Source organism: Cornus florida, unplaced genomic scaffold (genome assembly GCF_030987335.1).
Source record: "Cornus florida cultivar Cherokee Brave unplaced genomic scaffold, ASM3098733v1 CherokeeBrave_3.0.0_Hap2_Chr07, whole genome shotgun sequence".
In the NCBI taxonomy this organism is placed as follows: domain Eukaryota; kingdom Viridiplantae; phylum Streptophyta; class Magnoliopsida; order Cornales; family Cornaceae; genus Cornus; species Cornus florida.
This window is the reverse complement of record NW_026775577.1, coordinates 25,455,416-25,473,225: the sequence shown is the minus strand read 5'-3', so window position 1 is coordinate 25,473,225 and position 17,810 is coordinate 25,455,416. Positions and strand designations below refer to the sequence as shown.

General features: G+C 34.5%; 1 protein-coding gene across 1 annotated transcript; it reads left to right on the top strand.

Moving 5' to 3' along the window:
* Positions 1–13,579: 13,579 nt before the first annotated feature.
* Positions 13,580–15,967, top strand: LOC132266843 (patatin-like protein 3). The gene is made up of 6 exons (XM_059767842.1): positions 13,580–13,887; positions 14,000–14,181; positions 14,280–14,472; positions 14,576–14,737; positions 14,851–15,153; positions 15,552–15,967. Exons 1-6 carry the CDS (start codon positions 13,708–13,710, stop codon positions 15,771–15,773), a joined length of 1,242 nt encoding a protein of 413 aa, XP_059623825.1. The 5' UTR covers positions 13,580–13,707; the 3' UTR covers positions 15,774–15,967.
* The last annotated feature ends 1,843 nt before the right edge of the window (positions 15,968–17,810 follow it).

Below are 17,810 nucleotides of genomic sequence, written 5' to 3'. Positions count from 1 at the left end.
AAACAGTTACAATAAGCGGGTCAAGTTTAGAAGCTTTATAGTGGGAGATTGGGTGTTGAAGCAGGAGACGGCACACATAAAGAAATTACAACCCAATTGGACCGAACCTTACAGAGTTATAGAAGTAGTGGGGAAAGGAGCTTACCGGCTAGCTGAAGCCAATGGGCGAGTAATTGCACACCCATGGAATACTATACACCTTAAAAGGTACTACCATTAGGAAATTTCGTCCATTTTTCTATATTTCTTTATGCAAATAAGGCTGCATATGGCCCATATAATAAAATTTCTTATTATTTACATCCTCTTTTGTAAATATGTGATGTAATATGAAAGGATAAAGAACGTTGGATACACAAACGATCAACCGTTCGTGAATTCAACTGTCTTTATTGTAATGTACGAACAATCAACCACCACAAATATATTGATATTTGTGGCTACTTTTTCTTGAATGTGAGATACTGTTTCACTTAAATTTGTTACTATTTTCTTTTCATAATAGGGGGCAAGACTAGTACCCCTAATATAGATATTACGAAAAGAAAATCAAAGGTATTTTCAATAAGTTTTTAACTATTTTCAATAAGTTTTTAACAAAACAAAAAAATTTTATAGAACCTTTTACAAAAAAAAATCCTTGTTTTTGTCCCACATCAATAAAAAGTAACATGAACAGTCCTTTTAAATAGAAAAACACTTAAGCATATAAGCATATTGCAAAGACGGCCCATTGGAAACTAGAGCGGCCCAAGAGCCATTCTTAAGCTCTATGTCCAGAGGGCACTCTTTGTAATTATTCACCCTATTTTTTACATACAAAAAGCCCAATATATTTGGCCCAAAACTTATCCCTGCCTTGCTCCCACATCGAATAAAAATAAGAAAAAAGAATGGTTAATATAACCAACTCTCACTACAGGTAAATGCTAAGGAGAGAGTGTTCGTGAAATAAGGGCCCCAACCAAATGTTTGGGAATCTAACCAGGTCACTGTCACTCTTTTCCTTAGCCTTCTCTCACTTTTAAATCCTCGGATCCAAGAGTCCGAAGGTATCAATAAATTCCTCTAAGGCGCATACGATAGCCGAGGAATTACATGTTTCGGACCCCAAGAGTTTGAAGGTATCAATAAATTCCTCTAAGGCACACAACTAAGGAATTACATGCTTTGAACCCCAAGAGTCCGAATGTATCAATAAATTCCTCTAAGGTGCATACGATAGCCGAGGAATTACATGCTTCGAACCCTAAGAGTCTGAAGGTATTAATAAATTTCTCTAAGGCACACAGCTGAGGAATTACATGCTTTGGACCCCAAGAGTCTGAAGATATCTATAAATTCCTCTAAGGTATATACGATAGCCGAGGACTTACATACTTCGGACCCTAAAAGTCTAAATGTATCAATAAATTCCTTTAAGGCACACAGCTGAGGAATTACATGTTTCGGACCCTAAGAGTCCGAAGGTATCAATAAATTTCTCTAAGGCACACAGCCAAGGAAATATATGCTTCAAACCCCAAGAGTCCGAAGGTATCAATAAATTTCTCTAAGGCACGTAGCCGAGGAAATATATACTTTGGACCCCAAGAGTCCGAAGGTATCAATAAACTCCTTTAAGGCACATAGCCGAGGAATTACATGCTTCGGATCTCAAGAGTCCGAAGGTGCCAGTAAAGGTATCAATAAATAACTGAGGAATTACCGGCTTCAGACCTAAAGAATCCTAGGAATTCGAAGGCATCAATATGTTTATTTAAAACACTTATTACAGATGAGGACAATATTAAACTGAGTCTGGTCCTAGATGGGGGTATCTTCCTCTCAGGTCCATGAAGTTAGTCCAACTTGGCTAAATCCCTTAAACAAGTTGTCCCACATCGAAAAAATATAAGAACAAGAAAGCTTTGATATACTCATATCCTAAGCTAATACATAACAAGAAGGGTTCCCTTGATAGGTAAATCACCGAGTGATATAACAATCTCCGATTAGTGACCTAGCTATCACCGGAACTCTCTTCTTGTTACTTATCATTTTTTATGCCCTCAGATCATAACAAGTCTGAGGGCCTCCAAAGAGAACGAATTTTTCTCAAAGGCATAAAAAGCTCAGAAAAAATATAACTTTGAAATGCTCACAGACATAGAAATTCTCCAAAATAGATATATTAAATAAAGAAAGTTAAAACAACGATTATTCAAAAATAGAAGTACACTGGTTTAGACAAATATTACATAAATTCACTTCTTTTTGGGATCAAAAGGAGCAGAATCAAAGGCATCTACTACATTCGGGCTTGAAGCTTTAGCCGAAGCAGCAGAAGAACTTGACACTGGAGGATCTCCCTGATGGCTTTTCACCATTTCAGCAAACAGAATCTCAGCTTCCTAAGCTACTGGACCTTTAGCATAGGGAAAAGTTACCTCCATGTCTTTGTCAAATGCTTCTGGGTCATTCAGCTTATCACCCGAGCCCTGTGTAAAGCCAAATCTAAATGCCTTGGCATTTGATAAGCACACCAGAGAAGAGTAACGATCTTACATCTATTTCCCAGCAGTTGTGTAGGTATTGACCGAGTCCCTCCAGCGTTGATTCTCAGCCTCCAATTCTTTTATCCTGACCTCAGAAGTTGCAAGTTTATTTTTATATACATCTCTGGCATCATAAGACGTCTTGATATCCAGAAGTGCATTAGAAAGTTTCTTCTCTACAGTAAAAAGATCCTTCTCTAGTTTCCGGATAGAAAGGGATTGAGCCTCAGCAGTAGCACACAAAAGCCATAGTGTGGTACAAACTCTGCAAATCAATCAGAAGGCTAATAAAAATATGATGACAAGACAAAAAGCAAGAAGTAATAAAGTAAAGTGACAAGACAGACCTCCATGGCATGAACAGGAGCAGATGGGAGAAGCTGCTTCAGACCCATATTTCCTATTAGCTCCTCATCATTTGGGAGTCATATTCCCCGAGCAACAGCTAAGGCAACAATAGGATCTGTGACCACAGAATCACCTGAGTGCAGAACTAACTTATCAGCCCTGGAAAAGATTGGCCTCTAAGTTTCTCCCTTGTCAGCCAAGATGAAAGCCTTGACTTCTTCTTCAGCCTCAACTTTGCCCTTCTTATTTTTTCCTTTATCTAGGTCAATGACTTTGGATTTGTTAACCGAAGAAGAGTTTTTCTTGGCCTTTTTCTTCAAAGGAGAATCCTCAGCCTCATTTTTATGCTCCGAGGAGCGAATAACATTCAAGGGTTCATCGTTAACTTTTTGCTAGAGAGCTTCAGCTCTCTTCTTCTCCTTATCGGTCAAAGGGAAGACATCAAAGGAGGGAAGGGATAAATCCATGAGGTCAAATTCTGAAGCATCGAGGCAATTTCTTTAAGATTGGTCGAAGATAGAAGATCCTCTGTAGATGGAGGATTTCGCCACACCTTCTTCCTCAAAATGGAAAGTCCGTTCTTAACCACTGAGGAGGGAAATAATATTGAAAAAACACCAAGAAACTCATAAATACAACGAAAAAGTAATACCTGACATGGAAAACAACTGGAACACTCCGGGTGAAAAGAGGAAAGCCCTTCTATACTTAAGATCCCAAATTTATGAGGAATAGGGAGCGTTGCAGACTGAGGCACAAACCAATTACCTTAGACAATGATTATCCTCTCTTTCCATTTCTTCTCAAAATTGGGAAGGTAGGTACATCGTCTCTATTGAAGAAACGAAGTAAAGAAATAGCGACCCAACTCTGTTTGATACCTGAAAATAGTGTAACTAGATAACAGATCAAGGAGGTTCAGGTTGATTCCCTCTAATCTACGGCGAATAAGAAGAACCAAAATTATTCTAAAGAAGTTAGGGTTTACTTGAAGAGGAACAATCCCTAATTTATTAAACACTAAATGGTAAAAGGGATGAAGGGGAAAACGAAGAGCATGAAGACGCCCAACAGACAAGAGTAATTCATTCTCTCCGACACCCTCACCTGAACTAAAGTGAGCATCGGAAGGATACGTAGAGATCTCCACACTTTCAGGAATCTCAAATTCTTCTATTACGGAATCAACTGAGAATTTAATGTGATGGATAGATAAGATCATATCTTTCTCTTCTTGAGTAAAAATATCATCAGATCCAGAAATGGATTCCTTAGCTTGATACAAAGAGTCATTCCCCCTCAAACTCGAATCACCCAGAGTATCTAAAGGGATGGAAGTTTTAGCAGGAGAAGTTCTAAGAAAAACGGGAAACGCTGAGGGAGTAGCCTCAGAATTTATATTCTGTGCTTGATCGTGAGTGGGTGAAGTGTTCATATTGCGAAATCAACGAAAGGGAAGTAAGAAACTAACTTGATAAGAAGACGAAGCTGCAAAGCACAGTGCAAACAGAGATGAGCTTTGAAGAGGTGTACTCGTCAGAATTCCAATGGCCAATATGAAGCTGCCTCTTACACTTCTAGCAACCGTGCAAATTCAATTCCCTTCTAATTAGGAGCCATGATTCAATTTTGGAAGGAATTGGGGGCAAAGTGTGGAGGGAAAAATCTCCCCTCTAATAAGAATCAGCCATGTCATTAAAGTAAGTCAGAATCCCAATTCTTCTCTAAAAGCCCATCAAAGCCCAATTTTGGTAAAGCCCAAATAAAGTTGCCATTGACCCAAGGTTATTAACATTAACCTCTTGACCTGTTATAAATTCGTCTACTCATCCATATCCTAATCCAAGTCCAGTTCGAATTAATTAAAGTCTTGTATACTTAAGGATTCTTCATATAAGGAAGTTCTGTATGGGAAAAAGTCTTGCATGGAAGGAATTACATAAGGAAAGAACTTTGTAAGTAAAGAATTGTATATGGAATGAATTAGAGGACAAGTAGAGCGAATCCTACCATAATTCCACCACCCTTTTGTATATAAATAGAGGCATAGACCTCCAATAAAGATCATTGAGCATTACAAGTTTTTCTCTGAATTATTCTTGTTAATTGTTCTTTTATTTTTAGTGAGTTGTATTTATTCTTTTAGCTTTTTGGTTAAATGAATTTTTGTACCTACACCTACATTATTAAAGTCGTGGATTAGCAGATTCCCCACACACAATTTATCTCTCAGACTCTAAAAAATTACACACTAGGTTTTTTTGAACTCTCTCTCTCTCTCTCTGCACTTCTGCACTTCTTGCATTTGCTCGCTTGTGTTGTACTGAGCTCCACAAAATGATCTTCAAATGCTTCTCTATTTTGTAGGAGAAGTAATCCGTAATTGTTACCTTTTGGATTGCCACAATCACTGGCGGATCTAAGGGGCTTTGGCGGGATCAAGCCCACCCCCCAAAAAAAAAAAAAAAAATTATTACTATAGTAAAATTTAACCCAGTTCAAAAAAAAAAATTAATATTGATATTAATTTATCCAAATAAATATTAACTCACATAATTCCTGAATTTGTATAGTGCAGCTGCAATTTGCACAGCGAGTCTAGGGGATAGGTTTTACTATAGCATGTGATTGGCAACAACATTAAACTCAAACACTATTCATCAACAGAAGAAATGTTAATTGTGAAGCTACTAGTGGTGAAGAAAAAAGTGAGCCATAATTTCAGCCGACAACAAATATAAAACTTTTGGTCCTTTGTAAGTTGGGTGGATAACTGGACCATGTATATGCTCTGCCTATTTAATAATAATAATAAAACAAATACTGTTATTAAAGATTAACAAAAAAATAAAAAAATAAAAAAAATAAAAAACCTTTGTTTTCTTTGGCACCCAACTTTTCACTTTCAATGGTGGAACAACTTTGTTTTCTTTGGGTCAAATTAGTGGGTTGGTTTTTTTTATTTTTTTTTGGACAGGAAAAAAAAATTAAAAAATTAAACGTGTCCGACCTTCCCTTGTTGACCTTAAGCGTTTCTAGAAATACTTTGGGATGTTCCTTGTTGACTTTATGCATTTCTACAACTTTTTAATACTATTTCCGTCCCAAAAATAATGTCATGTTTCGAGAACTGTGTCAGTTCAATTTGTGAGGGTTACGGTTCTCTAAAAGTGACATTTTTTATGAGACAGAGGGAGTAATATGCAAGAGGGGAGGTGAACCTTCTGTACCCCTTCCTCTAAGTTGAGAAGAAGAATCGTTTGAACCCTTCAAATGGTTCATTTATCACTTGTATCTTATATATATATTGATGTAACCAGGTAACTGATCGACAATGGCAAACATAGCAGTCCCTCTCATCAATGTTGAAGATTATGAACAAGATCAAACATACAATGTTGATAATGATGAACTATATGGAAAAACTTCTATCCGATTGGGAGGATGAAAAGAAATTGCCAAGTGGAGTGCCTTCCCCGCGCCCGCCGCCGGAAGACGCGGCATTTTGGAGTAAGCTGTGGCTGTTCTTACAAAATAGGCACGAAAGGATGCCACCAGATCAACAACTAGCTGTTGAAGTTGATGATATCAACGATGGAAGGAATGTTATTGCAAATTCAATCACTTATGAGGAGCTCGAAAAACATTTCAGGAAGAAACTTGAAGATGTTGCACAGATTTTTGGTGGTAAGCTTACACACTAATTGAAATTGTTGTTTGTAATCAAATCTCTCCTTCAGTTGCTACTTTGGCTCTTAAGGCAGTGCCTAGCACCTTGTTTTTTGAGGTTATAGGTTGTTTTGTGTTCTCAGTTTCTACTAGAATGTGATTTTTAATTTTTTTTTTGTTCGAGGGTATGCCTATGTGCTCATGTATTCCATATTTTTCTCTTTATAATACATTACCAATTATGAAAAAAAAAAAATTCTTATTTTTTTGCAGTAAGCCAATATACATTTAAGCGCAAATGTCGAGACAATAAAATCGATCGCTGGCCTCGGGGTAAGAGAAAAAGGTTGAAGGCTCTCCCTCTAGACGAGAACCTCCATGGTCCGATTTGATTGCTAAGAAACTCGTGCCTAATGATGCTCACATACCACCAGAAAGAAGGACGATGATTATAAATGTAACCTATGGAGATGATATGATAAAATTTGACTTATCCTTTTCATCAAGAATGGTGGAGTTGAATTAGGAAGTGTTTGAGAGGTTGAAATTAAATGTTGGAACTTATAAGATCAAATATTTAGATGATGCTAGGGATCTGATTTTAATAACCGGTGACAAGGACTTGCAGTATTGTATGAGTGCTTTCAATTCGGGCGTAAATACAATCAAAATGTTGATTGAGCCGATTATCAAAATATCTCCTTCAACCTGACTACTGATGCATGTAAGTTCCTAACTATGTGTTGATACCAAGTAATCAAATTATTCTTCACTTCATATTTATGTATTTTTTTCTTTCCACCAAGAAATATATATCAGTAGTTTCTATTGTCCTAAATCCCACTTTGTTCTCTAGTATTGTTGGGTCTTCCACTTGTGCAATTTTGTATTCCCAAGTTTGCATACATTTTCGATTCTAAATTATTATTATTTTTTTTGGAAGGTCATTTAAGATTCTAAATTAATTTTTTCATTTGATGAGCTAATTAGTTGTTGTAGATGTACCATTGATATCAAACATAGTAGGCACAATGACCATGGAAGCTCTATTTGGCCCAATGACCGAGCCCCATTATAAATAAAAATAAAAATAAAATGTTTTTATATTTTTTATAACAAACAACCTATTAGTTTTTTTAAGATTATTTTTAAAGTAAATCCTCGATTTTTCATAGAAGCTAATTCTTAAATTCTAAATATCATAATTAAAATCGTAAAAGGTTTTCCAAAAAAAAAAATCATAAATTTTAGGTCTTGGTTACTCAAAAGTGCCTAAAAAGAAATATCTCAAGTTTTCTTAAATGAATGGATTTAAAGTTCTTTTAAAATTGGTTAAAATTCATAAAATACACTTTAAAGATACACAAACCCTAAAATTCACAAAATTTTAGGTACAATTCTCTTAAGAAATTATATTTGAAGATGTTTTAAAATCCACAAACCTGGATCACATTAAAATTGTTTAAAAATCTCAAATATTATGTTTAAATAAAATAAACCCTATAATTCCTAAATTTTAGGTCTAGCTTTTTAAGAATCATTGTAAATTTTAGGTCTAGGTTTCTTAAGAATCATGGAGAAGAAACCTTTTGCCAGGGACACGGATCTAGGAATTCATATGAGGAGGGTAAATTTATATAGAGGGTTTTTTTTTTTTTTTTAATAATTTGGACAATTTCAAAATTTTATGAGTATAAATGCAAAAAAGTATAAATTTAAAGGTGTAAAATGAAATAATAAAAAATTTCAGTGGGGACGGATGCCCCACTGAGCCCTTCACAAATCAGTGCTTGCCTTTTGCTAATTTTCTTAAATGCAATAAATATTTGAATTCATAAATTATAAGCCATAAATAAAAGAAAACAACTTGAACATTCTTTTATAAAGTTAGGTTCAAGAAAATTTGTTTGATAGAACAAATTCAAATTTTATCCAAGTCTAATTTGTAATAAAACCCTAGTTTCCCTATAATTCAGGAAGTAGACTTTCCAAGTCATAATAAGAAGTTAAAAATTAATAAACTTTTAATTCAAAGAAGCCTCACATTAACGATTAATAACTCTTAGCTCAGTTTATAAGCCCTTAAAGAAATACTTTGATGTTAAAGACTCAACAATATATAAATAAAACTCCAAAGTTAATCCATTTAACATAATTTGATTCATTTATCTATTACTTAAAATTTCTGCAATTAATCCTTCTTTGGCAAATCACCAATGTAGCTTAATAATAGTTTCCTCACTTTTCAAAGTGAAAGGTTGTGAGTTCACCACAATTTAAAAAAAAAAAAAAAAAAAAAAAAAAAAAAAACTGAAGTTATTGATTAAATAAAATTATTTCACTTATAGTGGGCATTAAAATAAGTCGCACAAGTGGTAATACTCTTCCCTTTCCCCCTGGAAGCAATCAGATTCAAATCTTTCTTCGCCCCTTCAATTTTTAATAAAGTAATTTACACAGACTTCCCTTATGGTTTGCTATAATTACAGGCGGCACCCTTTCTGTTTCGGAAATTAAGCGGATCTCTCCTACTTTTTAAAATATCCTACACGGACCTCCCTTCCGTTACAATCAACGCCAGTCAACGACGGAAAATGATGACGTCAGCAACTATTTTCATGAAATGCCTAAAATACCCTTATCCCTACCAATTGATATATATATATATATATATATATATATATATATATATAATTGATTACATAATAGGGCTAAACACAAACCCAAAATTGATTTTTCAAGGTATGAAGAGAAGTGGTTTAGGGGCATATTGGTTTTAAATGATTTGATTATTTATGGCCATCCTTCATTTTTGCTCGCTGAGAAAACCAAACCCTCACCGCCGTTAAGAAACAAAAAAAAAAAACCATAATTCTCTGTAACAGAGACGGAGTGTAGCATACTTGATAACGGAGTAAATTTCTACTAAATTTATATGCAGAACTGTTTGGACAATGGTAAAAACTTCTCAATGATGTTTCTGCTTATTTTGATTCTATTTTTATGCTTTGCAATGATGTGCAGTGGTTTGCATGCAATGTCAAAAAATTTATTGGAAACACTGGAATCGATTCGAGCCAAGTACATTTACTTACAGAGAGGACCTTCAGGAGCAGAAGGCTACTTATGGTAGCTGGTAGGTTAGAAATTTTGTTTTTGCTAAGATTCAAAAATTCCAAGGACACCAAACAACCAATTTTGCTGGGCACATATGTTATATTGCAGTCTTCCATATTCAATTCCCTAATGCTAATTGATAACTGTAACGACGAAAAGCTTAATTCAAGTGGGGATCCTTGAAAAAATGTTGGCCACTCTAATTTGGAGCAGCCGGATTGACTGAAATCAAAAAGAGAATTCAACGTGAAAATGCACAGAGCTAGGAATCTTCTAAAGATTATGGCAATTCTTCAAATTCAAGACAACAAGAATTTTCAGATGTTCAGATGAACCATGATTCAGTTCAGATGAATCAGCGGACTGATTGAAGACCCAATAGCAACTGGTGACACACCCAAGTTTCAGTTCAGATGAACCATGATTCCAGTGATCTCCCGTTTGTGCAAATATAGAGAAAGCTTCATCTTCAGTGTACTTTTGTTGGTGCGAACTCCGGCGAAGACTGAAGACATACCCATTTCGATGAAGGGGACACAACCGCAAGCTCCAAAACTACAACTACTAGCTCCGGTGACGGTGATTGAACCAGCGCATTTCTAGTTCAGAAATATTCAGCTTTTCCGGTGATCTTCATTCTGCAACAAGTCCGGCGAGCTGCAATCAAAGACCGAACAACCCCAACATGTCTTAGTTAAGGCGAACAACAGTTCCGGTGACAGAAATCCAGCAAGCTGCAATTTCAGCAAAACCCATAACAATGAGACCCATTTTGGTGACCATCCAGTGAGTTACAAGACATGCATGTGACTCCGGTGAACAAACGGCGAGCTTTGTCCAACCTCTTTCGGTAAGCTTGGTTTGACCTAGTAGTGAGTACCGGTCCGGCGTGTTTCAGTTCCCGTTCAGACCAAACAGAGAGCCAAATCGAAAAACAACACAACCAAACCGACCGGATGTAGAGCTGTGTTGTTCATGGACCAAAAACAAAAAGCTTCGATCTTCATTCGTCTCTCTTGAAGATATATATATATATGGATGTGCTCAGGATAGCGATGCTGTACGGCGGCGAATAAGGTCTGATAGTGAGTTGAAACGGCTGCAACAAAGAAACTTTTCCTTTGGGCTTGGTTAGCCAAGATTGTCTCTGTGTTGGTGGTGACGGGGACCGCGGTGGAAGGAGGTGGCGGAAGTGGCGAAAGAAGTTGCCGGCAGTGGGAGGAGATGGCAGTGGAAAGATTGAGCAGAATATATATTTTTTTAATTAAAAGTTGATGGGTAGTTTAGTAATTTCAGATGCCAAGGAGAGGGTATTTCAGTAATTTTGACGGGTCCGTTAGTGTATTTAACGGTCCGTCACACATAAGAGAGGTCCATGTAGGATATTTTAAAAAGTAGGGGACGTTCGCGTAATTTTCGGAACAGAAAAGATGCCGCTTATAATTATAGCAAAGCATAGGAGAGGCCTGTGTAAATTACCCATTTTTAATAAAACCCCAGTTTTTGAGTTCGGTGAATCATGACAAGTACTGCGAGTGATGCTAAGTACAATCACAATCATGCAAACACAATTCGGTAATAGTAAATCTATTAAATCATCTAAATTCATTCGGTACTCAAATTTAAGTAAGTGAATTAATAAGGAATAAAAATGAATACCCATTTAATTTAATAGTCAATAATAAATTTATAGTGGGCACCCATCTTAAGTCGCTCAGACAAAATTCTCTTTGAAAGGGAATTGGACTTGTAAAGAGACAAATTTAAAAAAGAAAAGTTAAAAAGGTACGGGGTTTACATAAATATTTATTCATTTTTTTTATTGGTCCACACCAGACCACCTAATATATTCTCACTCTAACTGCTTCTCTCTCCTATTTTTTTTTTTTTTTTTCGGCGCTCCCCTATTTTTTTCACTCTCTTATCTGCATGTCAAAGCCCCTTTATATATTTGTATATATATAAGTGACTTTTTCGAATTAAAAAGAAAAAAAAGAAAAAAAATTATAATGCTGAAAACCATTAAATTAATGGAAATTTGCTACATGAACTTTTTTTTTTGTTTTTTTGGTAAAATTTTCTTATGTTACCTGTCAAAGCCCCTATATATATATATATATATATATACATTTACTTAGATAAGTGACTTTTTCTGCCTCTTCTCTTTTTCCCTCTCATCTCGGTTTCTCTCTCTACTGGGCTTTTTTTTTTTTTTTTTTCTTTTCATACGTTGTTTCTCTCTATTTTTCCCTCTCATCTCGGTTTCTCTTTATTGGGACGATGTTCTTATTTATTTATTTTTGTTTCTACCTATGGAATGGGTTGACTTTTATTAACAAATGCTTAAATATTTCAAAAAAAATAAAAACTGAATATCTATCCCTCTAATTATTAAATATAAAAAAAATAAATATGAAGCAACTAATTAAAACTACTACTTATAACCTTCAAAGCTTCTTTTTTTAAAATATATATATATATATATATAATTAATATTATTAGCAGAGTAAATTGTATACCAAAAAAAAAAAAAAAAATTTGTAATACCAAAAAGTGAATAAAAAACTACTACACTAATAATTCTTTTTTTCTTTTTTTTTTTCCATTTAATACCCAACTCATTTATTACCAATCATGAATGGGTTGATAATGGCTTGATTATTGACCTATTACTGAGTCGCTTGTTTATGATCAATTCAAAATTTGTCTAAACTCACCCGATGATGACCCAATTATCACCGTTACGTGAGATTGTTTTACATCTAACACCAACATCGTGTGCAAGATGGTAAATCCTCCCCCACTTCATTGCATGGCCTGTTCTATAATGCATGGTCAGTCGTCCTTTCCCAAAGAGAAATAGAAAAGTAGTAGTAGAAGGATCAACAGACGTCTGCGCTGACTGTTCTAAGAAGAAATTTCAAATATTATGTCTATGGATGTGATGGCTGCTGAATTCTAGACCACTATGAGTTGGTCCATGGCCATGAACATGACTTTACCGCCTAATAAAAAAACAAAAACAAAAATAAAATAAAATAAAATAAAATTGTAGGGTCTCTGGAGAGCTTCAAACCATGAATAATAAATAAATAAACACTAGGGTCCTCCAGGCGGCTTCACACACCATGCATGATATACAGTGATATCAATTTATATATATATAATATATATTTTATATAACCAACTAATCGTACGTGTTTAGTCATTTCTAGGTCTAAGAATAATACGAATTACATTGGATATATAATAACATTTTTATATGACCATAATTATTCAACCTGTTGAAGTAATATATAAGGATTATTATATGTGGCTGTCAAACTCGTATGTGATAGTATTCAACCCGTTGAAATAATATATAAGGATTAAATGACTTTTGCTTTTGTTAGGCTGACTTCAAATCCTAGTTTCTTCTTTTATTTTCCTTTTGTTATGATGTAGCTATGAAATTTTGGGCCAAACAGTGAACATATATCATTTTTTATATTTATATTTATATTTATATTTATTTTAAGGTAGCTCAATAATGTGAAGGCAATAATATATTTGAGACTACAGACAATACGTCGACCTGTCCTGACTCTAATTTATGGTGCAGATAAACAGAGCTGCAGAGATGTGAACCCCATAGCCATCAAATAGGAGAGCGAGGAAAAGAGAGAAGAAAAAAAAAATGGAAAAAACGAAATTAAGGTCTAGTTGAAGATAATCTACCTAAAGATTTCCAATGCGATTCAAATACGAGATAATTCAAATAGGAGAGAATAGTGTGTGTGTGTGTATATATATATATATATATATATATTAAAAAAAAAAATAAAAAAAAAAAAAAAAAAACTAGAAGGAGAGAATAGTTGACAAAATCAATGATGGAGTCCCAAACGAATGATCAAAGTTAGAATAGTTGACACACGCTTATGAAAAAGAAAAAAAAAAGTTAGCCACACACACACGTATATAAACAAAAATATTTTTTGCTTCATTTCTTGTTATAAATATCCTCGAGTGTGTACGAACAATCCTCATATATAATATGGAAAAAAAAACTCTCTTCATTGCAATCTGTTTCCTAACAACCCTTCACTTTCTACAACCTCAAATAGCTTCTGGATTGACCAAAAGAAAGATAGTGACGGTGCTGAGCATAGATGGAGGTGGCATTAGAGGCATCATTCCCGGTACCCTCCTCGCTAATCTTGAATCAAGGCTTCAGGTAGTACTTCATCGAACATATATATATGTTCACCCTTTTCACCTATTTTCTGTTTTTTCATTGTATTAATTAATACTTATTTTTGTTCATATCTGATTTGATTAATTGCTAGGAACTTGATGGACCTAGTGCAAGAATTGCAGATTATTTCGATGTAATTGCTGGGACTAGCACTGGCGGGCTTGTCACCACCATGCTTGCAGCTCCCGACAAGAGCAACCGGCCTCTGTATGCTGCAAAGGACATCAACAATTTCTACTTACAACACGCCCCCGAGATCTTCCCTCAGAGCAGGTGAATAAAAAATATAGAAGCTTAAACTTTTAAGTGCTGTTTATTATATATGTGCTATATATGTTGGATGAATCATTGATGGGTGTTTCTCTGAATAGTCGCAACAGCTTCGTGGACAAGGTGACAGGTTTGATTGGCGCGGTCTCAGGGCCAAAGTATGATGGGAAGTACTTAAAATCAATAGTAAAGGAGATACTAGGTAACCTTACTATCAACCAGACCCTAACAAATGTGGTCATACCAGCTTTTGATATCAAACACCTCCAGCCAATTATCTTCACCACCAGTAATGTAAGAAACTTGTGAATATTAATTTGCCCATTTTGGGTTTTCTAGCTACAAATGTGAAAAGCTACATTAATTTTCCTAATAATACATTTGAAACAATATACAGGGCAAAATGAATGTTTCCAAGAATGCCCTGCTATCGGATATCTGCCTCAGCACCTCTGCAGCCCCTACCTATTTCCCAGCACACTACTTCGAGACTAAGGATGCTGAGGGAAAGACGCGCACTTTTGATCTCATCGATGGTGGGGTTGCTGCAAATAATCCAGTGAGCAGCTAATTTGATAAATTTGAAAAGCAATTGAATGTCTCACATTTTGCAGATTTAGATCAAACTATGTTTGGTTACTAACAAATTACTTATGCTGATTGAATTTGCAGACCCTAATGGCAATAAGCCACATCACAAAAGAAATATTATTGGGTAACTATGAATTCGTTGACATGGAACCGACGGAAACCAGGAGGATGCTAGTCCTTTCATTGGGCACCGGTACAGCCAAGCGAGAAGAGAAGTACAATGCAACCATAGCCTCCGGGTGGGGATTGCTCAGTTGGGTTTATGACGATGGTGCAACACCATTGATTGACGTTTATAGCGACGCGAGCTCTGATATGGTTGACATCCATGTCTCAACTCTCTTCCAAGCCCTGCATGCCCAGAACAACTACCTTCGCATTCAGGTATATATTAAGAAGTAAATAAATAGCTAGTCTAAGTATATACGAGTTTCCTGCCATTGCGAGATCACATGTAGAATTATATTATTGTGTGTTCGATTGCATAGAATTAGAGCCTTTATATTAGAATCGGTAGAATTTGAGAATTTTTTTGTTCAAATTTTTTAATTATTTTTTTCGAATTCCACCAATTCTAATTTCAAAACTACAATTCTATGCAACCGAACACACATTTATGTTATGTTTGAGAGTATCGAATCAGTGTCTTGGGTTTAGGATTGAAGAATTTTAGTTCAAAATTTGTACTAAATTTTCTCCAATTCCAAGTCTAAAGTACCGATTCAGTGGCTTTCGATCATCACTATCGTATGCTAATAATTTCTTATAACGTGGATGGACAGGATGACACGTTGAGCGGTAACTTATCCTCTGTTGATATTGCAACGAAGGAGAATCTGGAAGGGCTTGTAAAGATTGGAGAGAATCTGTTAAAGAAACCAGTGTCGAGGATAAATATGGAAACAGGTCAGTTTGAGGCCGTTGAGGGAGAAGGTACTAATGAAGAAGCTCTTAGGCACTTTGCGAAACTGCTTTCAGATGAAAGAAAGTTCCGTACCACTTAAATATTAATTGAAAGTTCCGTACCACTTAAATATTAATTGCAGAGATGTATATTAAAGTGGTTTAAGAAACAACTTCCAAATAACTGTTCCATTTGTTTTTTCAATAGCAAAGAGAGAATAATAAATTCTTATGTAACTTACCCAAAAATAAATAAATTCTTATGTAATTGCTTAATTTGTTCCATTTTTTTTTTCAATAGCAAAGAGAGAATAATAAATTCTTATGTAACTTACCCAAAAATAAATAAATTCTTATGTAATTGCTTAATTTTTTGCCCTTGCAGCCACTTTTCTTCTTCCTCCGTGCATAACTTATCCTACAACTAATAATGGTCATCTATTTATGTATAAGGGTTAGCCCACACATACCATTGCGCCAAGTACACTTGGATTAGATTCAGATCGGATCAAGTTTAATTTAATTCGAATTTAATAAGGCTATATATATATCGATCTGATCCTATAATCTAATATATAGTTCATGATTGAATTTATATTGGATTTATTATTAATTTAATATATAATCCGTTTAGAGTTCATTTTTTTTAATTAAAAATTTTAATAAAAGAAATTAATGTTAAAAGAGAAGGGCAAACAATGATTATAATATAAGGGAGAGAAAACCCAAGACAAATAGAATATGGAAAAAATATATATATTTTTTCTCTTCCTAAAAAACAAAATAAGAGAAAATAGGGGGGAAGAGAAGGTAGAAAATAATAATATAACGTTTTGATAATATGTAAATACTATATATCATTGGATAATATAAGTTTAAATTATTATATAATATATTATGTGAAGTTGAATTAACTAAAATTTATATCTGATTTGTTTAGTGAACGAATTTTCAGATTCGAATGGTTAACGAATTATTAGTTTAAAGTTTCAATTCATATCGGACTTATTGGATCAAATTTAAATCGAATTCAGATCAAATTTTGATCGGTTGACATACTTCACTTTTTTATGTATGCATGTACTAATTTAAATTTGTGTATATAGAGAAATAGTTTTTTTTTTTTTTTTTTTTTTTTTTTTTTTTTTTTTTTTGGGGGTAAGGTAAGGTAAGTGTATTAATGAAGAAGAATTTACAAACTCACTCCATGGAGGGAGGAACAAACATAGGGCGATAGCAGAAGATATTCAATCAATTTCGTCAAAAATGTTTATAAGAATTCTATGTGAATTCCTTGTGACGCCGTTTCTTGTCGCTTACATCAATTTTTTAAGATTACAAGGCTACCAACAAATATTCCAAAAATTCTCACCTGATTTGTATCTTATTCTAGAATTTTTTTCATATAGACACCTAACCTTACTCTGTGGAGGATCACACGACTAAGTTACAATTATAGTGTTTTTAGACCACCACCTCAGGGGCCCTCAGAAATCCCACAGCCCACGGCTCGGTCGGGTCATGGCCGGCCGGGCCAAATTTTGAAAAAATAATTGGCCTCGCATGGCCCTCCAACCCCAAAAGATTTTATTATTATTATTTTCTTCTTTAAATATAAAAAATAAAAATCCTCAGAGACAAATTTATCATCTTTGTACATTGAACTTTGACTTAATTCTCATATGAAAATGAAAAAAGCTTTTAACTTTTCTTCTTAAATTGTAATTTGAGGATCCTAAATGCAAAGTTGGGTAGTTTTTCTTACTTATATTACTAATATAACTTACTATTATTTTAAATATTATTGTTATTCATTTGCAAGCCTAGTTGTGACCTAATTAATTTGTACAAAGTCTGATCTAATTTGCATATATATATATATATATATATATATATATATATATATATATATATTTGTGCATTTACATGTGTGGTTGATCATAAGCTAGAAATGTAATTGGCTGATTTGCATATATAGGTATGCCATGAATGGGCTTAGAGGCGCGTAATTAAATAGGAGAATTGATCTTCTAGGTGTTTGAGTTGTTGGAACAAAACTATAGTAATAGTTTTATCGAGGTTTTGAGGGTGCGTAATCGCTTCATGCAGATGGTTGAAGTCTTTGTCGTGTTCAAACA